Source organism: Diorhabda sublineata, chromosome X (genome assembly GCF_026230105.1).
Source record: "Diorhabda sublineata isolate icDioSubl1.1 chromosome X, icDioSubl1.1, whole genome shotgun sequence".
NCBI lineage: Eukaryota > Metazoa > Arthropoda > Insecta > Coleoptera > Chrysomelidae > Diorhabda > Diorhabda sublineata.
The window spans coordinates 27871022-27896579 of NC_079485.1; the positions used below are offsets into that span (position 1 = coordinate 27871022).

Genomic DNA, 25558 nt, shown 5'->3' on the forward strand with positions numbered 1-25558 from the left:
CAAAATTACGAGGATGGTCCCAGAAGTACCTGGCCGGACCTAGAGAAGTAGTTGCTTGAAAAATACCACTATATTATAAAGTAAAAAAAATACCATGGTACAAAATCTATACAGCATATGTTTCAAGTTTTAAGGTGCCACGTTGTTTAGTATTTCTTTGGCAGCCATCAATAGTGAACGTTTTCAGTGAATTTGTAAACATGGAAAAAATTGGTTAGAGATGTAATATGGGGCTTATTTTGGCAAATTAACTAATAGAGAGGGTAAATTATGAGACAATTAATAGAAGAAATTTCATATGATTTCTGATTTGGTCACGTAAGTTCAACTTGACAAAAATAAGTTATGAAATAACCAAGAAAATATCAAACAGCCCCTGTAAGGACATTCTTCGGTAAATTCGTTATCCACGACAATCTTCAGGCTTGATCAAAATCAATTAAGTTGTCAGTAGAATCAACAGACATTATTACGGTTAGAGTGTCGATTGGTCTTTTCGTTTTACCGCGATATAAAATTTTAGGCGAAAAATTGAACTGAATTAAAAGAATACTGTTGATCCAAAAACTGTGTAGTTTTTTGAATGATTAATTTTTGAGCATTCATGCCGAGAATAATCAGATTAACTTTAATTGATGTTCTCAAATTGAAGAAGTTGATGTGTTCAATAGAACGTTTCAGGTCACTGTTTTTGTTAAAAGTGACTGAGTCATTATCATGAGAAAGTAATTTCAAAGCTAACAGATATTATACCTTGATCAAGAATGATTTCATGAATTAACTATCAATGAAAATATTATATAAGACAAGTAATATATTAAATCGTTGAAGATGCCGCATAACGTCACTTTTATTGGATATGCTGATGATCTTGCAGTTGTGGTCACTGGAGCATCAGAAGAATTACTTGTTTTTCTGATATATATTGCAGAACATACTCATGGTATAAAATACAGGTGTCGCAACTAAACCAGAAATAAGGTACCTTGGAGTCTGCATAGATCACGGAACTTGAAAAGACATATTTTGAATACCTACCAAAAAATTGGTAGGTATTCTACGATGGTGTTGGACCAGCTCCATGTTGGTCTCAAGCACTCAGATTCCACAAGTACTGGAACATGCTTGAGAAAAATTCGAAAGACTAGCCATTAGAATCTATAACGCCTTTCAAACAGTATAAACGGAAGCAGTAGTACTACTGGCTGACTTGATACGTATACACCTACTGGTGAGGGAAAAGAGCTTGACATATGGTCGAGATAATGTAACCAAAGTAAAGTAGAAAAAGATATCCGTGGAAAGCTATCAAATTGGACAATATGGCAGACAAAGGTAGCTGAACAAAAATACACGAATGTGTAAATAATCATGTGACACAGACTCACCAATTTGTCCTTATTGTCCTGAATAGGAAGAGAATGCGGATGATACCTATTTGCTGGTCAAAGTTGGCAGGAAGAATATAAAGCAATCATACATGCTTATTGTCACTACAAAATATTGTTCATGATAACTAGCGTCTGGAAAATGGTGACAAAAATAATGAATCAAAAACAGAAAGGTTTAGTAAATAGAATAAAATAAGCCCAAACAGAATGATGAAGTAATACCTTGTAGCGGTTCCGTTATAATGTCTGTTGAGAAGCATGGAGGAGGGGATTTTAATGGGTGAAAATCCCACATATCCTCGTAATTACAGCAGCCATGATGTCTGTTGAATCATTGAAAGCATTTATTTACTTATAAAATGACAAGAAAGACTAAGTTTTCATGAAAATCTCGAAACAAATATTCAACATAAAGAAGATATTCAATTTCCCCCTAAAATCTGTATCAACTTTTCTTGGTCTAGTTATATTGGAATATTGAATTCTTTGAATTATTGTTCATGGCAATGATTAGATGTTATTGTTCTAAAAACTGTTCTACCGTATCCTGGGTAAATATATAGCCAACGTTGTTAATGGGCTTGGTAAGACATAGTTAGTTCTAAGGCTAAACAAAATGAAGCAAAATGGAAAAGAAATACTCATTGAGAATCTAGTTACAACTTACTGTTGATCAAAATAGTGTTAATGTGAAAATAGGAATTAGATTAAGAATTAAGGAGATACGTAAACTTTGGGTCAATTTATTTTATAACGTAGAGCTTAACCCTCATAACTTATTGATATCTAGTGATATTTTATTAATTTATGAAATTATTACATAAAACCGATTCAATATTATCTTATAAAAACGATCACTGTAAATTGATTTCTGAAGACAATACAAAAAATTAGTCAAGGCACATTGGCTGTTAAGATTAGGTCGCGGTAGGTTAACTTTTGTCTTCGGTGTGGTCTTCCATCCTCTAATCAAGCAACACTATTATCAAATTAGTTCGATAAAATCAAAACCCTGCTATTTTAGAATTCCTCTAATCATTGTTCCGTCGTGACTATGCGAATTGTTGGTAATAACTATTGTGATGGCAGATAATACTTTCTAAGCAATGAAATATATTTAGGTGAATTTCCTATTTTGGCAATAGAAAATATACTTGCAAAGTATGTAATTCTGATTAATCATTCAAATCCTTAGTAAGCATTAAGCTCATTGATTCAAAATACAATGTCACGAATACGTAACGCAAATACATTAAGAAAAATAAAGACGTCAGTAAAAATGAAACTTTCATGGAATGTTCTGTACTTTTGAATAATTTTTCCGATTATTATCAGAAGCGCTTCAAATTAAAAAAATCATACAAATGTTTGACTACATCATAAACGGTAACTGATTTGATGAAAAATACAAAGAAACTTCATATGGGATGGATAATTATGAAAGAAATAATTTGGTGTATTAATAATAATTTCTCTGTTTCGGTATTAAAACAACATTAATCTTGCACGCATTTTCGTGTATGAATAGACTCCATTCTTAAAAGATTTTTGGTAATTTTTTGTAGTAAGTTGGTGCTCCTGTATAACAGTTGTTTCTATTTGACAGCTGACAGGGCGGTGTGAGATTATTATTATTTACATTAAATTATAATGAGTTTATAGACATAGTAACTGTAGTTATGAAATATGGACTAAACATAAAAATCTACAGTGAAGAAATTTCTTGTAACGACCTAACCTAACTTAAACCAACTTGTTAGCTTGGTTTATGCAGTCAAAATTAAACATTAAACTAACAAATTAAATTACTAATTAAAGATACTGAATTGGTACTTGTAGTACATGCAGACAATTAAGATTTTAAGCTTAAAGAACCCGTACAGGGTATTTCTAATGGTTCACCAGTATATTATAATTATCCTCAATTTACTGCCTAAACAAAAAAAATACCTCCAAGATAATTTAGCTTGATGTTGATTTTAATTTAGCTTTAATTTTGGCTGCTTAGACCAAGTTTTAAATTCGAACAATGTTTCCAAATTGAACTGTCAAACATGAAATAGTATTGCCAACCAACCACCTACGTTATATAATTTCCCTAATGTATATTTTTAACAATTTTTCTATAAATTAATAATGTGAATACAGAGCCGATACAGAGAAATTAGTATGAAACACTCGTAACAGAAGACAATTCCAGCATTCGTTCTTTCGGGTTTGGAACTCTTGCTGGAATGTCTCCTGTTGGTTTTATTTTAATATACTATTAACACATAAAGAAACATGACAACTATAATTTTTTCCAACATTGTCTATATTACAATAGATCCGTGAAATGCAATAATGACATTCCTACTCAAAAAAAATTCAACTGATGTTTTACAAAGCGGTGTATCTTTTCAACTATTATGAATGGAATTTTTCTATTCACATTTTTGGTTTTTTTGTTATTGAAAAAGCTTATAATTTCTCTGCACGAGCCAATAAACTCTTACTTATTTTATTTATTTCCTGTAGAAAATTTCAAAGCCACGGGTAATGTAGAAGCCAGAAACTTCATCATACAGAGCATTATACCATGAAAGTGGTTATTACATTAAAAAACCGAAGTATTTACAATGCCTAAATCGAATTATATGGCCTTATATAAAATGAATTAACTGCATAAATTTTTCTTAGTGATCGGTTACTTAGTTACCATTCATATTTATTGTGAACCGTTATGGACACCGACACGATTCAACTAAAAAAAGCTTTGTTTCTCGGTATAATTCAGTAGATTTATAAAATTATTAAAATTTTATTGTGAGAAATAATTTTCGATTATAACTAGATAACTAAAAAATATGTATCTTTTTGGTTTTTTCAATATTATACACAAATATTGTTTTAATTTAATGCTTTCCAAATAAGATAAAGATACGCATTATAATCTTTTTTCATGGACACAATTTGAATCACACCAGAGCAAAACTTTCAGTGGCCTTCAACATATTTATATCACTTTTAACTAAGTATTCCCTCTAACAATCACTAAATCAGATAATGGTCGATTAATATACCATATATGATGGATATTTACTCTTGGTAATAATCATTATCATGAAGATATGTCTATTGGATCTATTGAGCCGGCACCATACGATGCGTGAGTTGGATGCTGGTATGATTGGACTCATAGTGAGGTCGTAGTGTGTTTGTCATCTAATGACATTGGAACGTTGACCATGGAAAGTCGGTTTTTTGGCCCGCGTCAAAGTAGTACCCAACATTGAAACGAAGTAGGAACCAACACTTGTGATACAACTACACACACTTCTTGTCCGCGCGAATGCTACGTGTTTTGTTACGCATTCATTTCTTCAGGTAAGCTTAGGTAAAGCCGGTACTACAAGAGCGTCGAACGTTTGCGCCAATATTCGTGTTTCAACGTACGGCTGAACATTGGAAGGAGGAAAACTGGATCCAGTTCTGCGGCTACACGATGCGTCCAACGTTTGCACCAACATTCACTTTACACACAACGTTGACAGAACATTGGACGAAGGCTGGAACCTAAACTTACCTAAAGAAATGATAAAGTGACAAAAAAGTGATGAACATCATACAACAGATATAAATTGTTTTAAAATTAACTTGATGATAATGGAAGCTTTGGGTTTTTTTATACAAAACACGTAGCATTCACAGTTCTTGGACGCGGGTCAAACAAAACGACTTTTCATGGCCAACGTTGGAAGCAAAACATTCGTCGAATGACATGCGCACTACTTCCACGCGAAGCGTCCAATTATAATAGCGTTTAACGTTGATGCACTACATCTAGTCCTCATCCTAATGTTCAGCCATACGTTGGAACGCGAATGTTGGTAGCAAACGTTGGTCGCATCGTATAGTACCGGCTTTAGTCGATTGACGTTTAAATCATTAAGTCAGCTATAATTCATATATTAAGTTGAAAATTTATGCATATTACTGCCTATATATCCATATAATACAAAATTGAGGTCAATGGCAATAATTAAGACATTTTTCAAATCGATATCTCTTCTAATTCTTTGATGAAATAAACTTTCTAATTTCTGACTGGACCCAACAAATCTTGTACCTCACTAAAAATGTTCAGATCAATTGTTTTTTCTTTAAACAACATTAATAATGGAATAAATCTCAAATACAGATTAATGATTATGTAATATAAAATAGGTCTGCCTATTGTTTGAAATAAGAAAGCTTTGAATGATACATTACGACATAGTTTAATAAAGAACCAATGAGAAATTATCAATTTCTCCTTCCTCGATTCCTTACATCTTTTTGTATTTATTTACTTGAAAAAATGTTTTTAATTTTTATTCCATTTGAATAGATAGGGTCTTTTTTTTATAATCGAGATAATGAACATAAAAAATGATGCACGTTTATTTTGTATAATTTCGAACGGTTCAGATTAGTCCGTTAATAATATTTTTTGTATTAGTCAAATAATTGTTATGTTAAATATAATAATTTCTATATAATTTCATATGTTTTTATGAGTTTATATGAGTTTATATGAAATAACAGTTATTAAATGAAAAAATCTCATTAAATATTACACAGTTCAAATTTGTTTACCTATTAGTACCTTGGTTGATCTGAATGAAGATCTATGAGTCACAGCTGGCAGTTAATAATTAGATTCATGAGTTGGATATTTGGTCACGTTACCACGACGTTGTCAAATTGTTGTTTTTAATAATTTCCGCTCCCAACACGTTCAATTGTGTCTCAATTTTTCCAAAAAAAACTATTTGTTGAGAATATTGACAATAATTATTATTTGCAAATATACCAGACCAACGGAATCTTTAATTCACTAGATTGAGCGAGAATGTGATAATAACAATTATAATAATTACTACCGAAATATTCTTGATAATACCCAGTCCTTCATGACCCTCTATTGTATTTTATGCATTGAAAAAAATTTGTGTAAAAGCTCCACAAACAGCTCATATCAAATGAAAGATATTTTTATATTGTTCCATATTTTCTCAATGTCCATACTAAAATATGGATAAAATATAAAATAATATAAATATAAAATTGGCGGGTTACTGCATATTTTATCATATATATGACTCATTCATCTATTTTCTATATGCTGATTTATTCTTCCTATGTAAAAAACGATCATACACAATGCGATCCATATGTATGGAATAAATTCAATTTTATCTTTATTATGTATTATGTGAAAAAAACCTGAAACAGGTCGAATTTTATTCTTAAATTGACAATTCACAATATGAAAATATTATCTTCCTCCAGCACTCCCTCTGAATTCTGAGCACCCCCTTGAAAATTTTAAATAAGAAAGGGGGACGTGTGGCAACTTGTTGGAAACGGGCCTCTGCTCAGCAATATGAAGTTTTTAAATTTTGTGCAACCATAACTGAGAAAATTAATTTTTCAGATGTAAAATGTCTCTATCATAAAACTTCAGGTAGAATGAAGATTATAACATCGCATAATATTTAGAATGTATGTTCAAAATCACCACCATTCACTTTTTGACAATAATCCAATCCACTTATTGGGAAAAACTTCGTTAAAATAATTTCCAACTGTTCGTGTAAAATGCGGTGGAGCTCCGTCTTGTTCATAGTAAATAGATCGATCTATCTCATTTGGATGATTAAAACCAGGAAAAAGTCTTTTTAATGTAGACACTAAGAAGTTGATAAAAAAATCCAGATAAACATCACCATTAAATGTATCCTTAAACAAATAACGACCAATAATTTTATTGTTAATGATATCAGCTCAATAGTTCACTTTTTCAGGATATTGAATGTGACCCTCACACATTCAGTGAGGATTTTCTGTGCTCAAATATCTACATTTCTGTTTGTTAATCATTCCGTTTGAATGAAACGTTGCCTCATCAGAAAAACTATTTTGTTCATGAACTGCAAATCTGCGTTCATTCTATCCATCATCAATTCACAGATTATTGCCTTTTATCAGGATCATTTTAATTTAACTCCTTAACCAACTGAACTTTGTAAGGGTGCTATTTTTCTTTGTGCAAAACTCTCAAAACAGATGATTTACTTACATCATTGTCGGCGGCAAGTTTTCGAATTGTCTTATGAGGATTTTCCTCAATCTCTAGAAGTCCGTCTAATTTTTTTTAATCAGTAAATTGAACATTTCTACCTGATTTTTCAATATTTTTGACATATTCACAAAATACTTTTTCAATTTTGCTAACTGTACACTGCTAAACGTGTTGAGACGTAATTAAATTTAATACGCGCATAAATATTATACCGACATCTTTTGGTAACTTTAAATACCTAAATGACAGCAGCCTACTAGATTCATATCAATTGTTTATTTGGCTTTTTCACTAATATTTTAGTATTTTCAATGGAATGCTTATAATTCAGAGGGGATGCTGGAGGGGGATAATATTTTCATAATGTGAATTGTTAATTTAATAATAAGAATCGACTTGTCTCAGTTTTTTTTTCACATAGTGCACAATAAGGCTAAAATTGAATTTATTCCATACATATGGACCGCATTGTATAATATGAAGTTTTTTATATATGTTTCATATTCTTTAAGACTTAATTAAATTTAATAACTGTTGAGAAATGTTTTCCTAGAAGAATGTACAAATACAGCCCACATTTTAATAAGCGATATTAGTAATCAAATTTGGAAAACGTAATTCCGGTATATCTATATAAGTAAAAATGATCTATTGGAATACGTTCTACAAAATAAAAGAATGTTTTTATTTTTCGATACACGTCAGTAGATTCTTAGAAAAATTGCATTGAGCGGCGGGCAATGGTGAATATCCATTTACAATTCTAATGAAAATCGACTATTGTAAGTCTCAGTACCTCCTATCACAATTTAGAATCTTTCTAATTAAGATTTGCAATAGGAGACACTTCTTTAGCTTGAGAAAGTACACAGTTTAAAATAAGTAACGATGCGGCTCCAGGTTTTAAATCTGTCGAATACATTTCAACAATTAAATAAGAATATAAGAAATGAAGATTTTAGTTTCACATTTGACTTCTATGACATTTTGGACAAAATAATTTTCTTTTGCATTGAATTTAGAAAAATACTTGTGATACTATCTTTTGAGAAAAAGTCGTAGAGGAAAGATCACTCTTCTATCAAAAATGCTCCAATTTTGTAAGTTTTCTTGCAATGAATAGTCAAAATTAATTGGGTATTGATGTACTCAAATAGACAAATTTACTCTTATGAGAAAGAGAAATGATGTCTTAGATGGTCCTCGATGTTTTTATCAAACGATAATCGATAAAAAGGCATTAACAACATGCAAGTGTCAGAAAGTTCATTAAAGAGCTATTGCAATGGAATGGAAAATCTCAAAACAAAAGTCTGGTAATATTAAGGTCGTCAAAAATTCATTATAATGATTATTTTAGTTCGTGAAACAAGATTGAAAAAACATATGGTCACTAATCTAAAAGGTCAATCATTAAAACAAACATTGTATGCCAATAGTTTTGCCGTATAATACAAAAGTACATCTAGCACTCATAATTTGCATGTATTACAAATACTTCTCAACAAATTAATAATTTTATATTATTTCTCCTCAGATTCGATGCCAATAAATCAACAAAAGGAGCAAGCAAGTTGAGAAGGGATCTAATTAATGCAGAAATAGCAAATTTACGTGAATTATTACCATTACCTCCATCCACGAGGCAAAGACTTTCTCAGCTACAGCTTATGGCACTTGTGTGTGTTTACGTCAGAAAAGCTAATTATTTTCAACAAGGTACGTATAGTTTATACGCTTCAGTGATGGAACTATATAGGATTTTCTTACCTTACATCTTTTCATAAATTTAAAATTTCTAGAATTATTGAAGAATGGTATATTCCAAATTGAAAAGTGCGTTTTTTAAATATAAATTAGGATATCCACAGAATAATCACATGGTTAATTTTTTTAAAATATCTAGTATATTTTTGAAAGTTTCTTAGCAAACATATATGCAGTCAATTATAAATAGTAACAAGAGATATTTCCTAATTAACGTTTTAAATAGTTATACTTTCTTCGAAATTAACTTAATACGGTACAAATTTCTAAAGTATGAGTGTTAAAAGTTTATGAAATAAATGATACCTGATATAATCATACTCGTTATGGAAATTCTTTGAATCAAGTTAAGTTGACATGGCAGGCATATTTAATCAGATGTATTCTCAAGTATTCTTCAAGGTAGTATGTATGAAATTCATACCTAATTCAGAGATTATGGAACTGACAAACTATCAAATATAAACCCCACTTGGTTGAATATATGTAACTGTCGACGAAAAGCCAACGTTAAGTTTGTGTCAAATTGCCTGTCGAAGTAATTTGAATTGTAGATCTCCTTAAAATGAAAATTCAACTATTTAGTTGACTTTTGTACAGAAGCTAATAGAAAATCATTTTGATGGTAGCATGAAATAGCTCCAGGTTTGATTCTGTTTTATGGTGAATCAAAACTCACATTGAACAGGAAGGAAATTCATGAGAACCATGAATTGGATACGTGAAAAGCTGAATGTTTGGTTAGGTATCATAGGTACTATACTTATAGTTATATAACGCTAGCCCATCTATTTATTAACGCAATCATATATCCGACCCTACCAAACGGAACACATAGTTTCAGCAGTATAAAGAAACACCTCATTTTGTTTTAATGGCAGGACCTTCATCATCATCATCAAGTCTTTCAATCCCATGTGGATTATGGCTATCACTTTTGGCGCTTTAAATCCTTTTTTTTTGAGGTGGATTACTCCTCGTTTTCTAATTTTTATTTTCTTCATAGTTTGTCGTTTGTTTTGGCTGTTTTTGTTATTATTTTCCATTCTTTTCGGTTCCGGCATTTTGCTTTCCAGTTTTCTATATTGAGTGCTCTCATGTCCTCCTCTATTTCGTTTCTCCAAGTTTTTCTCGGCCTGCCCCTTCTCCTTGGCCACAATGGGATCCATTGCGTTATTCTTTTAATCATCTCAATTGGTTTTCTTCTCATTATGTGCCCAGCGCAGTTGAGCCTTTGTGCTTTTATGTATGTCACTATATTCTCCTTACCCAGTTCTCTCTCTATTTCTCCATTTTTCTTTGCCCTCCTTTCTCCTTCCTGTGTAGGAACTTACATTGAATAAAACTGTAGTATGTAGTAACCAGCTGGATCGCATGAACTTATGTTCTGGGAGGTTATCGAAAGAACAAAGTATATAAAAAACTAGCAGAGAAAATAACTTCAGAAATCTTCAATATTTCACACCAAACTCAAACAATTAAAATGAATTGTCTAGAAGACTGTGTTATTGCCAACAAGAAGGTGAACAACATGAACATATTTCACATCGATTAAATCAGCAATATTTCATGTATGTTTGAAGTACCAGCCTTGCTAAGTTGCAAGAATCAACCTAAACATCCCATAATTTCTTTAAAAACTTGACGTTCCAGAATTTTTTATAATTTTCAGAAATAAGAATACAGAAGGGTAGTTTCTATACCGTTTGGTAATTTTCGAGATGATAAACTTATATAGTTCAGTAGTGAATTTTGAAAATGGAATAAGGGAACTATCAGTTTACTTGATAGAAAAGTGCCAATAATTATATTATACCTGCAAGTTTTATACCTTGGAATGGGGAATGAATATAAAGACAAATTAAAAAAAATCAATCAAGATGAATCCAAGCACCCTAAAAAATAACTAAATGTAGTTTAAGAAAGAAATGAGAGGCATTAGTCATAAGTCAGAATCTGTTTTCATTCCTGAGAAGAGTTAAATAGAATAAATATAAACTATGCTTAGAACCATAGAAACAATCATCTACATTTGGAGGAATTTTCAAAAATTAGCTGGGTCCAGAGGATTTTCAGTTTTTTAGGGACGTACATACTTCCTTGATTTCTTTTTGACGAAGGCCGGCGTTCCGAAAACAGGAACCCACTAGATGATTGTACCGTCCTGCAAGGAAAAGGGATTAAATAAAAAATTCCCAACCTAACACGTATTTTTAGCTACTGACATTTTGTGCCTATATTTAGATTTTTTGACACAAGAAAACTCCGCATATTCATTCATCCAACACCACCATATTCTTTCTATGCTATTAGCAATATCTTTCTTTGTGTATGTCAATATCAAATTGAAACCTTTTAAATGGCTAGTAAGTGAGCGATTTTTATGTGTAATTAATCGAAAGTAATAATAAAACTTCATTTATACCGAGCATTTTGTTTATTTGTTTTAATAATAAAAGGATTCCTTTTGTTTATTTTACTTTTATCTTATAAAAACGTTTACGTCTTTTATTTATCGATTGAGGCAGAAGTCTGGCGGTTCAGCTAATAAACATTTATATTTTTCGTGGGTTCAAAGCTATAAAAAAAATTTTTCACCTCCTTTCCTTGCGAGACGCCAAAAATCCTCTTAGTGTATAATAGAGAATTTGGTGAAAATTTGTATCCAATCGGTGTGTTCCCCTTTTCGGAGTCGAAGCGACATAACAATTCTAATTATTTACAATATTGTGAAGGTTTCATAAGAATTTAAAAATTTCTAATTTGCCCCTCGTACCTATGATAACCTGAATAATTTTGGTGAGCCACTGATAATAATTATCAGTAGTAAATCTTTACATATCCATGCTGCGTACATACACATGTGTATAATCAACAATATATACCAACTATTTTCCATTTATAGTTAAGTTATTTACGTTATAACTGCATAAATCTAGATAATATTCAATTTATCCATAAAACCTGTTTATAATCTTCGTCGAACAAAGTGTCGTGAAATGAGCTTGAGTATTTATTATTTAGATAAGATTTATTGGCGAACTTGAGTGTCCTAGTAAGATAATATTATTATTTGATTGGATTCTCTTTCAAATGATAATACACTCATATAACAAATTCATTTAATCGTTTATTTTGAAAATGGTTTATTGGGAGAAATTTTTGGAATTCTGTAACTAATATTTTTTCATATTTATGAAAAACACAAGCTCTATGCGCATTAAGTGATGGTTAAATCAACTAATTGAGTCGATAAATACATAAGAAACAAATAAAACTGATAATATTCATAAAAAAACATATAACATTCCATTTATTTCAAAATCAATGATTATATCGGATGGGGTCTTAACTAACTCAAGCAGATTCTAAAAAAAAATTAATAAAATATTATTACAGTTTGTTAGAGTGAACAAATTATTTCTAATTTCGTTAAATCATCTAAGTGAAAGAACTTTCGATGCCGAGTCATCAATATTTTTTATATACTTTGACCAAACCAAAATCATATATTTCAATATGACTTTAGTCTTACTTTTGTTATATTGTGTAATATTGTTAATTGTGTATACTGTTGAATTTCTTGTAAAAATCGTAGTTAATAAAAGTGTTTATAAAAAAGTGAATTTTCAAGAGACGATTTATACTTCGTGATTCAGAAAATTTCAAATGTAAACGAATAATTAAAAAGTATAAAAGGAAACTTTAGTATTAGTAAATAGGAATAAAATCCGTTGAAACCAAAAAAATAACCAAATTTTTGTAAGCACAATGTCAGTGATATTTGAATAAAAATAAAATATTTCAAAACATAAAGTAGTTCATTGATTTAATATATTCATAAAGTTGTTTATACAGTTTTAGTTTGCCAGTGTAATTGTGACTGTTGGTGTAGAGGTAGTGTAAACAGTGTATTCAGTTTGAATATCGCCAACGGTTCCAGAAATTCCAATTCAATCTAAAAATAAAAACAACGACAACGGTGTCAAAATTATACCAAAAAAAATATTCAATCCGTAGTTTTGACATATTATTTGTTGTTCAGACAGACAATGGACCTATTATAGTGAATATCATAGATACAAGAATAAATATTGCAATAATTCGGGACTATTTGCAGAGAAATCAAAATGATGTATTTCTCAACTAATAGCAATTGATCTGAAAGTTTGACTTTATAAAAAATATCGAAGTCTATCTGGTCTATTTCTAATTTTTCTATACTAAAATAAACCTTTTTTTTCATATCACGTGGAAAAATTTTTCATTGAGTTGTTGATCCAGGTTAATTAAATGTGATGTTCATTTAAGGGGCGCCAATACCTGCTATTAAATCTGTCGATTTAATTTCTTAGACCACCTTAGTTAAACGACAGGAGCGTGCTACTGATTGAGCACATAATGCCGTTAAAACAACAATAACAATAAAAAAGACCAGAAAATGTTCGAAAAACGAATATAAATTAGCCAATTTAAACTGTTGAATAATTTACTTAAGAGCATTCTCTATTCAAGAATTTTAAAAAAGTGGAATAGACACAAACCGACTAATATGGTAATTGATTTAATTAGGAATTGATTTTTAATTCAAGTAAAGCGTAATAAATATAACCAGAAGCATCAATAGTTTTCTCACGATGCGTTAAACGGTACAGAATGTCAGAGAAAACAGGACACGTTTTTTGTGAACAATCGAAGAATGTATGACAATGAATAGCATTAAATCACGCATATATTCGGATGGCGGATTCAAAGTCCTGAAATTACCCATTGTTTATTGAAATTGAACTTTAGAATATTAAGTCAATCAATGTCGTTTTCGAGTCTAGTGACAAAATCCCCCATTGATTGGCCTGTCAATTAACTCTCCAGTCGACATGTATACGTGCCTGCAAACGCTTCTTATCTGATCCGTCCGTCACTGTTAAAGACGGTGAAAAGTTTATGGATTCCTGAAGAATATGTCTAGCTGACGTCATCTATCCGCAATTTTCAATTGCCCTTTTTTTCAACTCCCTTTTGCATTTAAATTGAATGTCCATTTCAGACTCTTTCGCCTTCTCGTTATTGTACTCTTCACTTCATTCACAGCGTAATTATTAAACAACTGACATATTTTCAACACGGATTACTGATGGATATTTATAAACCCGCGCGTACGCTTCGAAATTTACGAATATCGATAAGAGCCGTTCATATACTTACTGTCTCTCAGTGTAGATAGCTTCATCATTAAAATTAGTATATTTTTACATTCATTTGATCACATTAGAAAGAATAATATTGATAATAATGTAACACCCACAATAATTATGTTAACGAGCCATAAATGTAACTCTAATCGACAGATTAAGAAATCATTTTAAAAATGTTTAGAAATACATTGAAAAGCCGCAACAGTTAATTGGGTACAAGTAATATCAGAAAAGCAAAATAAGAAAATAGTCTCAAATGGAATAGGATGATTAAATAGACGAACTAGATTTGAAAGTAGAGGAGATATTTGCACTATGACAGTATTACTGACAAATACATCGAACTTTGTTTTATATCTTAATAAACCGTATTATTCAACATATCTGAGGAATCTACAACAAGCAGAAACATTACGAAAAAAAAAAACAATTTAAAGTGATCTGCTTTTATTTAAGATAATTTTCAATGTATTTTCAAACTGTATGTTATAGTGAAAAATATCCATTGATTTTTTTTACATTACATAACTTTTAGTTGATAAAAGTTGATAAAAAACTGTACTACTCCAAACGAATAGTTCGTGAGTGGTCATTGCTGCCGTGTACAATCATAGGGTTATGAATAAAACAGTGGAAATCTTGTACGTATTTGAGCCGCTTAATCTAAATATACCCGACGTTTTGCGAAAAACTGGTACGTTTTGTTTGAATCGCAATTGTTAAAACAAATGGTTTTTTCGGTTCGGAATATATTTTTATGCAAATATGGCACATTTTAAGAAGATATGGTTAAAATTGAAAAGACGTACTTATTCTTTGAACCTTACTGTACAAATTGATATACTTCAATAATAGTACAGGTCCGGCTTTTGGCACTTATTGCGATTGACAATTAAGCGCTTTCTCAACGTTGCAGCGCGTGGCGGCAAGGCTCGATCACCGCGTGCCCAATTTAGGTGGCTATGTTCTTGCGCGCATTTTATGTCGCTAATTTAGTATTAAAAAATGAAATGGGAATTATTACGCAGCTGATAAACGGTGAATCGGGCAGATATTAGCCATCGAGCTCGATGTTGATAAATCAACGATTCAAACACCAGGCACGCACATAATCTTGACAGTGAGGCGAGCAGTTCAAATCGTGAAACTATAAAAAAGCTAAAAGTGAATTGGTGGAAGTACTATTTACTGGTTTTTCCTAAAACGGTCTTCTGTGCCAATTTTGTGTGAAGAAGCATTGGAATTGAAACATGAAGCTCGGTCGTGACCCAACCTTTATCGTAAGCTCTGGTTGGTTGAAAAATTTTAAATTACGACATGGTATATTGAAATTCACGGTGAAAATTAAGTGTTGACGCTCCAGTGTCAGTTTTTTTATTTTTTATTAAGCAAATTTTCAATTGAACTTAAATATCATTTAATTTTACTCAAAAAGATCAAACTTGATACTGTGTACTGATTTCGAAATATTTGGAAAATTATGATATAATAACCGATGCTGGGATAAAGTATTGATAAAGTATTGATTATTATTAAGTAGTAAGCATTATGTGAATTGATAATTTTTTGTCGCCCAAATGAGATCCAATTAATAAAACGGATACATTTAGGTCTGAGAGCTTTCATTTCTTGTAACGTTTCACAAAAATGCAGTATAATCAGTATAGGATCTTATTGAGTATGAGCACTGAGCTATTGGTGGCTTTAGAACAACAATTTGATGATCATGTATTGCGGTTCTGGGATTCAAACTATTGTTTGTTTCATACTAAGGCCTGCAATAGCTAAGTACCTATAATTATTTAGCTTTGAATTTTACACGGCAATAGCATATTTTCTGAGTTTGACATGGAAAATTTTCATTCATTGATAGTTATGAGGTTGCGTCATTAATAATTACATTTCTGAAACCTTCTTATCTGTGAAATTATATATCGTTAATCAAAATGTACTCAGTACTCAAATTTTGAATACATGACATGTTATTAACCTTAGGCGAGTGTTTAGGAAACTCTAGTGTAGATGTTATGCGTTATACAGAAAAGTTTCCTCGAAGAAACTTGCCAAGTAAAATACATTTAGAGCCAGTCAACGACGTTGTCATGAAACTAGGAATGTGAGATCTAAAAAAATAATGAGGACGAAGACAAACAAATACGTCTTCTTCAAGTATTTGGAGGATACTTAAAGAGCAACAGCTACATCCTTATCATTACAGAATAGTTCAAGAGCTCTTGCCAGACGATCTAGCGGTTAGAGTGAAACATTACAAGAAAGGACAGCCCTTAATCCAAATTTTTTAAAATGTATTCTTTTTACGAACAAGGCTACTTTTATGCGACAAGGTATGTTTATTTCCCATAATGCACACTACTGGTGTGATGAAAATCCACATGTCATAAGGGTATCACATCAACAACACTTATTTAAAGTTAATGTTTGGGCAACAACTTTAGGTAACAAATTAATATATTGAGAATAAAGTTATTTTACATTTGAATGCTCCCCTTCAAAATACTCCCCCCTCTCGTCACACACCTTTCCATACGTTTTTTCCATTGATCGAAGCGGTGCTGGAAGTCTTCTTTGGTGAGTGCCTTTGGAATCTCTGCCGTTTTTTACTTTACCGCTTCCATCGAGTCAAATCGGGTCCCTTTCAAAGCAGTTCTTTTCCTAATCTTACAAGGAAATTTGAGCAAACCCTTTGACGCAAGAGCTTTTGGTCAGGATTTTTTGGCACCAACTTCGTAGTCTTTTGTTATCCGTAATTCTGTAGTAATTTGTAATATCTGTAATAATTTTTCTAACCGTTTTTTTAATCGGCGTTTACAGCCTCGGCAATCATCCGGATTCTCATTCGACGATCTGCACGCATATTTTTGTTGATTTTTTTCGCTGTTTCCGGAGTTGAAACAGTCACAGGGCGACGTGGGTCATCATCTTTCTCTCGGCCCTCACTAAAGCGTTTACACCACTCAAAAACACGCGCACGAGATAGAGAATTGTCGTCATAGGCCTCTTGCAACAACTTATAGCACTCAGTCGGACTTTTTTCCAATTTAACGAGACATTTGATATTGCTACGTTGCTCCTGTTTTTCGTTAAACATGATTTTCGGTACGAGAAAAAAACAAACCTCGTATAACTAGATTTTTTAATCACTTATTCGAGATATTAGAAGATTTAATGCTAAACGAGCGAGGATCTCCATTTTTCATGCACGATGAAGCTCCACCACACTTTGATAAAATGTGTCGTAATTTGTATAAAAATTCAATGCAATGTTGCCAGTAGTTGCGGCAAAATAAAAAAAAAATATGTATTATTTTTGTTCCTTCAATACCCTTTATCTTGAAACGGATGGTGTTAGTGAATTTTTTTACTGAGCAAACCCCAAATATTTCTTCTTTCTACTAATAAAGATAAGAGTGATCTGCGGAAAAGCTTGAGAATTATTATCTCCAATAATGTACATCATCAATAAGTTTAAGGGATTTAGCAAACCTGAAATTTTTCTTCTTCCTCCTCTACGTCCTCAGCTACTTTACTAAATTTTAATCTACAGTGGAAAATTATGGTACAATACAATACAATTATTTCAATCATATAAAGGAATGGTAGAGTTATTTAAACAGAATAGTCAAGAATGTCGTTTTTCAACTGAATACTTTGTTGCAGAGTCTTATTTAATTCGAATTTATTTATTAAGTTATTTTCTTGTTTAGAGAACTAATTAACCACTAATTCTTCCGCTAGCTGCATTCAAGTTTTTATTATCTATTACTGATAAGAATTTAAATAATCATTCAAACACATAATTGGAACATATTTTTTTTCTCAGATTCATGTTAAATTAAGTGCAAAAATGCATGAAATGTCGGACTGGATTAAATGCAGTGAGACAACTTAATTACTAACATTACTTGAAATTTTCTTGCGTGCCATGCTTTATAATTATGGTTATTAAGAGATGAATAATATGATATCTTAATGACAGGTCTAAGTTAGTATTTGAACGATTGTAGTACACAGTGATTCAATTGGAAATATAACGGAATAAAGAATAATAAAAACGAATATTATGTAATAGATATTGAGGATAGTAGTCGAAAAGAGAGTAGGAAATTTACTATATACTAATAGGGCGAAAAATTATAATATAATAATATAATTATGAAGGCTAAGCTACATCAGCTGTGGGCGTAATGGTTTGTTAAACAGTCGAAGTATTGCCACCCTGTTGGTGACAAATTTTTGTTTGAATGGGATGTTGAATAACATACCGTGACTTGAGTATATACAGTTGCGCGCTTCTTAAACGCAAGTAGTTTATTTTGAAATAATAAAAATCTGTTAGCCAGTGTAATTATTACTTTAAATGAGATATGGTTATTAGTTACTAATGATTATTATAAAGTACCCATAATCTGCACTCTCTAGCGTTACATAATATAAATTTTCCATTAATGAGTAACAGATAAGGTCGAAGATGAATGTTCCACTCGATGAAAAACTGTCGGCCTCGTGAGAAATATTCTCAGAGTATGTACGTTCTAAGACTTAATAATTAATTTTGTTGTATTTATACTCTACGATCTCTACGCGAAATCTATATATATATATATATATATATATATATATATATATATATACACCCTACATAATATCCAGCGTTTTAGCAGAATGCATTTTAACATATTAAACATATCTTTTCTCTTATCTTTTCTTAATTTAAACAACGTAGAAACAACTTCTTTACTAACTTGTTAGCAGTGATTAGTAATCATTCTAGCACCGTTTTCAATTACAATAAATCGAGAAAACTCGAAAAGTAGTCTTCGTTAAACAGAGGTGAAAGTTTTATGACGTTAATTGTTGCAGCCTGTTAAGATAGCTCCCGAATGATGTTACTAAATATTAACAAAATTTCTAGTTAGACCATATATACAGGGTCTTTCAAAACGTTCCCATGCGAGTTATATCACTGCATTAAGCGAAAAGCATCGATTAAAAATCACCAAACAATCACATTAATCGCAAATTAACAATAAGGTTTAGCTTAAGGAACATGGAACGAACGGTTGAGAGAGCCATAAAAGTATTTAGCTGCTGCCGCATTTTTGAACTTTGCGTTATAGACATGTGATTGTTTGGTGGTTTTCAATCGATTTTTTTCGCTTAATGCAGTGATAAAACTCGCATGGAAACGTTTTGAAAGACCCCGTGTACTAGTAGCGAAACCCGGCGTATTTGGGCTAAAAATTGACGGAAACTTTGGGAATTTTTTTCTCAAAAACTATTTAATATTTTTATTTGAAATTTTGACACATGCTCATTTATTATTCAAAAACATTGAAAAAAAAATTCTTACAAATAATATAAATAATTAAAAAGTTAAAACTACTTTAAGACCATCATTTTTTTTCGTCTTGATTTGCATAAGCATAAAAATCAAATTGTTATGTTATTGTCACATCAATCTCATCCATAAACTAAATTAAACATTATATAAATGTTCTCCAAAAAAATGGCAGATTATTGAAAAAATTTTTTTTATTATTATTGCAAAAAATAGTTAAGCAATTTTTTTCGCAAAATCCCTTTAGTTCATGGATTAGATAATTAAGTTTCCTTTAAAATGCTTTTTTTTACGACCAAATCTCGCTGAATGATTCGTGGCGTGAAATGGGAAAATTGAAAAAAACTGTTTTCGAGAAAAACGCGTTTAAAGTTTGCGGTACATGAAAATAAGCTTTCAGTCTATACTTACGTATCACATATTTTTTTTTTCAGTTAGTCGGCTATTCCTGGAGCATAAAGGATCTTTTCTGCTTACTCAAAAGCTTCATTTCCTTCAGCTAACTTTCTTCTTTTCGCAGTCCGTGCCTCTTTCGTGCAATTTTCGGTCCGATGATCCTGCCGCTTTACGCGCACTTTGTGTACGATCTCGGCGTAAGCAAACGTTGTTCCGCCAATTTCCGATTCCAGGACCCTCATCATATTCAGAATTCCTTGAAAGCTTCACTCGAGATGTAAGCGGCAATTTCAACAGTTTTTGGGCCACTGTGCAGATGCTTCGGAGCCAGACGGAGTTGAAACCCTAATTGGCGTTTTGTGTGTAACCGCCCATACACCTAGTCAACGAATCATCCTCTGACAGATCTTTATAAACGGGGAGCAAATGTTTTTGCAGAACCTACTCGACGGGGGTCTTTTGTGTCGGAGTGCGCACCTGCCTACCTGTACCGCGCTCCGAGCAACCTTTACAAAAGTAGCGATAAAATCAATACCGCTCTGAATTTCACTCTAAAATTTTAACAGCATATTTTTGAAAAGTTATTCTTTCGATTTATGCACAACAAAATCGATTTTTTGAGCTATCTATACCAGGATACCCCCTTAATGGTATGGAAAATATATATGTAAAAATTTTGCACCTTTCGGTTTATATACCATCAGACATGGAAATCTCGAGTACCAGAATATTTATATGTACATCACTTTGGTTTGGTTTTTTAGATCAATAATAATACTCGTACACATTTTGGTACTTTCCAGATTAATCCAAAAATTTCTAGAATTTCCTCGAACATTTTAAATCGCTTATAATAAATTGTACTCAATTTAGAATTTTTTAGATCAATCTAGAAATTTCTAGAACTCTCTCGAATATTCTAAATCGATCATAATAAATTGAACAAATTGCACTCATTTTGGAACTTTCCAGATCATTCGAAAAATTTCTAGAACATTCTCGATCATTCTAAATGGATCATAATAAAAAGCAGATCATTCGGATAAATTAAAGAGCATTCTAAATCGATTACAATAGTTTGCATTCATTTAAGAACTTTCTAGACCATTCCAGAAGTTTTGAGATCTTTTCAGAAGTCCTCATACGTTAGAAAAAGACAGAAATATATGTTTTCCCATTTTTGCCACCAACAACCATCTTACCAAGGGGTATTTACCACCCCAAAGGAAAGTTGACTGGGGTTGGTGATGATAAAGAAAACGTGTTTTTACAAACTAACAAAGCATTGTGCATATAGAATAGATTATAAATTATTTATCGAGGATAAAAAATTTTTAAATATTCCCAACTTTCCATGAGACTTACGATTATTATTAGGAAATAGTTTTTTTTTCAAATAAACGTTTTACGTGTCGAAGCAACAAAGAGTATTTCATAAGTAATGTTGGTTTTCATTTATGAAAATTAGTACACCTCAATTTTAACATGCCTAAACTTGCTTAAAAGACTAGTTTCTAATTCTATTACTTATATTCTAAGCAACCCGAACATAGAAAATCACTGGTTAGATGAAGGACAATTACCAGAACCCGTCACAAAGAGCGGAAAGTCTTAGTGTGTGTTAGATGTTATTATTAAGATTCAGTATTCGAAATCATCATAGATGGTCGAGCTATCAATGCCGAAATATTTAGTGGATAATGGTTTTACCAAGGTCTTAAAGAGCTTGCTGAACGTTTGGTTAAAACCATGGGCTATACTTGTGAGTATTGGAAACAGACATCATTTACAAGAGTTGGCTTTCAACTGAATCACATCAACGGTCTAGAGGAAACAAATGTCTAAAATCTCAAATTGAAATAGGGATTTCTATGCAGTGATCAAGGCTCACTAAAATTTCTAAAAAATTCTACCTGGTTGTTATATGTAGCTGTAGCTTCTCTTCAAATCTTCCAAATCCAGAGGATGTGTTCTATAAACGATCGATTTTACATACCTTCTCAGTTGTTTATACGAGGGCCGGTTTTTTTTCAACCTCCGATCGCTCCGTGCAGACGCTTCGCAAGCAGAAGAAAACGGGCATGCATTGTGGGCGATTACGAAGCTCTCGGACTACACACTCCGGCATTATTGACATTCAGGCGTTAATCGGCGTTCTGCTACAGCCACGTAAACATGTCCGATATTATTGATGCTGTCGCCAAGTGTGAATTGCGAAGTGTGATTTGTTTTCTACAAGCAATAAGGAATAGCGCTGCAGAAATCGGAGAATGAGTCGTATGTATGGGGAAACCTTCATGAGTGATGGTGTTGTGCGTGAATGTTGTCGAATGTTTAAAGATGGCCATGATGAAGGGGGCCAAGAACACAAATCTGTCATTTCAGATGACCTGGTTGAACGAGTTGACAGAATGGTTAATAAAAAAATCGGTAGATTCACCATTACTTCTTTGTCTACGGAATATCCGGGAGTGTCAAGGCCTGTTTTGTACTCTACTTGAAGTCATTGGCGTCGACTTTCTTTGAGACCATAGGAAGTTGAAAATAAGGCCATTGTATATTTTTTCTATCTATTTTCAATACATTAGTCACTGACATTATAAAAAATATATATAAACCAATATATTCCTCAATCTTTTCTTATATTGAGCAGTATCACATTATATTTGCCAACAGTTTTATCATTTATCACTTTCTTTCATATTTATTAAGCTGGTATCTTTTATATGTATTGTTTCTGTAAATTTAAGAGATCATAATCGAATCAAGAATTCATTTTGTATTTTTATGTTTGTATTCGCCCAGTACGCTAGGCATTATACCGTGTAATAATAATGACCAGGATAATTACTACCTATGCATATTATATAGCTACGGCAGTTATTTAAATATAAGCTAGCATTTTAAGTGACACTTCTTAGTTCAAGTAGACAAAAACTTGTTTCCGGGAAAGAATGTATGATTTCATATTAAACGTTGTGTTCTCTAATTTTAATAATATTGTGTGATCACTGCACAATGTTATATGATACATAAATTTTTTAACACGATTATATAAGTTTGTAACTCTTCTTTGGACTAAGGGCCAATTTAACAACCTAGGGTAAAACCGGTGATTAAAATAAAGTTTAAATCATGGTTTGAACTCTAGTTTTAACCAAGAATAAGCAAGATTGCTCCATTTTATAGGTCACAGTTAAACAGACATTTTCACAAATATAATCAAAATTTTTCCGATGTGATACGGTAACTTAAGAGGAAAACAAAACAAAATTAGGAGGAGTTGGCAAGAGAATTTGATGATGAAAATAATAAAAACGGTTATGTTTTCGATGGAACCACAACAAATTGGAAAAATGTGGAATAATTTAAAGATTCGCTCTAGAACTAAGAACTTTTTGTTTTCTCAGCGCGTCTACAATGTTGATAATTTTTTCATCATCATCGTTGAGTGCGAATGCCAATCACTCTATCAAAACCCTTCAAATATTGTAGAAATTAAAAAGTTAGGTTCGTATCCTCCGTTTCATGTTAAACTGAAGTTTAAACTACCCCCAGACCACCGGTAACGTTTAAAGCGAAGTTTGTCAGTAAACGCTACCTATAAAACGTGAAAAAAAATAGTTTAAATCGACGTTTGAGGTTTTAATTTCACTTGCAAAATTGAGTCTAAGAGCAATTGAGTATTTAATAAGAATTTCGTTCGAGGATTCCGATCTCCGATCTCCGTATGGAAATTAAGCACTTCGACAACCTTACTAACTACACCGTTACGCTTCGAAATAAGTTTAAAAAAATGTAGGTATATAAGCAACAAAGCTGTTAAGGGGATATTAATTAAAATAAGTAGTGTGAAAAAATCAAAAAACACGCTTTCATCGCATATGAAAATAAATATAGTTTTAAAAAACCAAAAATTACGCTTTTGAGGCACATTAAAGTAAAAAGTTGAAAATAATTTTAAAATAAGCTTAAAACAATAATAAATGAAAAATACTAGTATTATTGTGAGAAAAACGTGGGGCGCTTTGTTCCATATTTCTCCTACATCGAGCGCCCGACGCTTTTTTCACAATATTTCTAGTATTTTTCATTCATTATTACAAACTGAACACACTGTTCACATTACCACTACATTAACACCTAAAATTACACTGTCTGATGCGCGTTTCGATAACCAATTTATCGTCTTCAGAAACTGAGCTTCATTATTGTTTATTTTAGAAACTATTTCTAACTTTTTAGTTTGATGTGCTCTAAAGCGCGTTTCTTAGTTTTTTAAACTAAATTAAATATCTTTGAAAATTTTTAAACGTTAAAAATTCTAAAGTTATTATGCAACGAACCATTTTATCAAAGTTGTATTTTCTAGTTCTTCGGCAGCCATAACGAACAATTTTTTATTCGATTTCCCTTTCCGTGATTTTTGCCACATACCTAATGAAAAATGAATAATCAATATTTATGATCCAATAAAGTGAACATTTATTTCCATTTACCACCTATATTTAGTTCAGGGTTTTTACTTTCGTATGAATAAGGTGCATCTAGCATTAATATGTTAATTCATATTCCTAAGGCAGTAAAGGTAATGTTTAATGCACATTTAATGTAAAATATTTCTTTCTAATTATACAGGTTATAAATGATTTTATTTTGTTGTAGCTTTCAAATGCCATGATGTAGGATTACACCAAACGCCAACACCTAATATCGGATTCTCTAAGGTATGTCGACTTTGTAATTCTCACATGATATCACATCCTACATTTACACTTATCACAATAAACAAGAAACAGTTGAGCAATACAATTATTTTAATTATTTTCTTATACAGAGTGAGTTTTATGTATGGAACGCCTCAATTATCTCGGAAACAGCTTATACGATTTTTTATAATTTTTTATGCGCAAGAGTTTTGTGATACGACCGGTATTATTGTGGTATCTACATTGTTGCCGGATCTTCCCTTTTTCCGGAAAAATAATCAACTTTGTTATTTAAAATGAATCACCCTGTATATTTTGTGTTTTTAGAAATCCTTAAGAAATACTTATTATGTTTCATGTATTGATTCCTATACCTAAATGGCATAATTTCTAGCTAAATTTGCTTATCTCCGCCGAACTAAAACTGCTACAATAACAAATTTGACGTTTCAATAAATTATTATTGTTGAGGTTTATTGAAAGTCACAATGGATCATTCATCTAAAAAAGAACGAATTGATATTTTAATGATATTAGAATATGGTGATAGGCGTAGAAGTCAACAAGAAACGTGTAACAATGTTAATAATTTATATCTTAACCCCATAACCCCTTAATCCCATAATAAGATCTAC

The 25558-nt window shown here is 31.6% G+C and overlaps 1 protein-coding gene across 1 annotated transcript in view; it reads left to right on the plus strand.

The window, feature by feature from the left end:
* The window catches only part of LOC130451071 (PAS domain-containing protein cky-1), a 228265-nt gene that overhangs the window by 78939 nt on the left and 123768 nt on the right, over nucleotides 1-25558 (plus strand). Inside the window, exons 3-4 of the mRNA XM_056789868.1 lie at nucleotides 9035-9216; nucleotides 24880-24941. Of these exons, the coding sequence (XP_056645846.1) occupies nucleotides 9035-9216; nucleotides 24880-24941 (244 nt within the window). The remainder of the gene's footprint in view (nucleotides 1-9034; nucleotides 9217-24879; nucleotides 24942-25558) is intronic.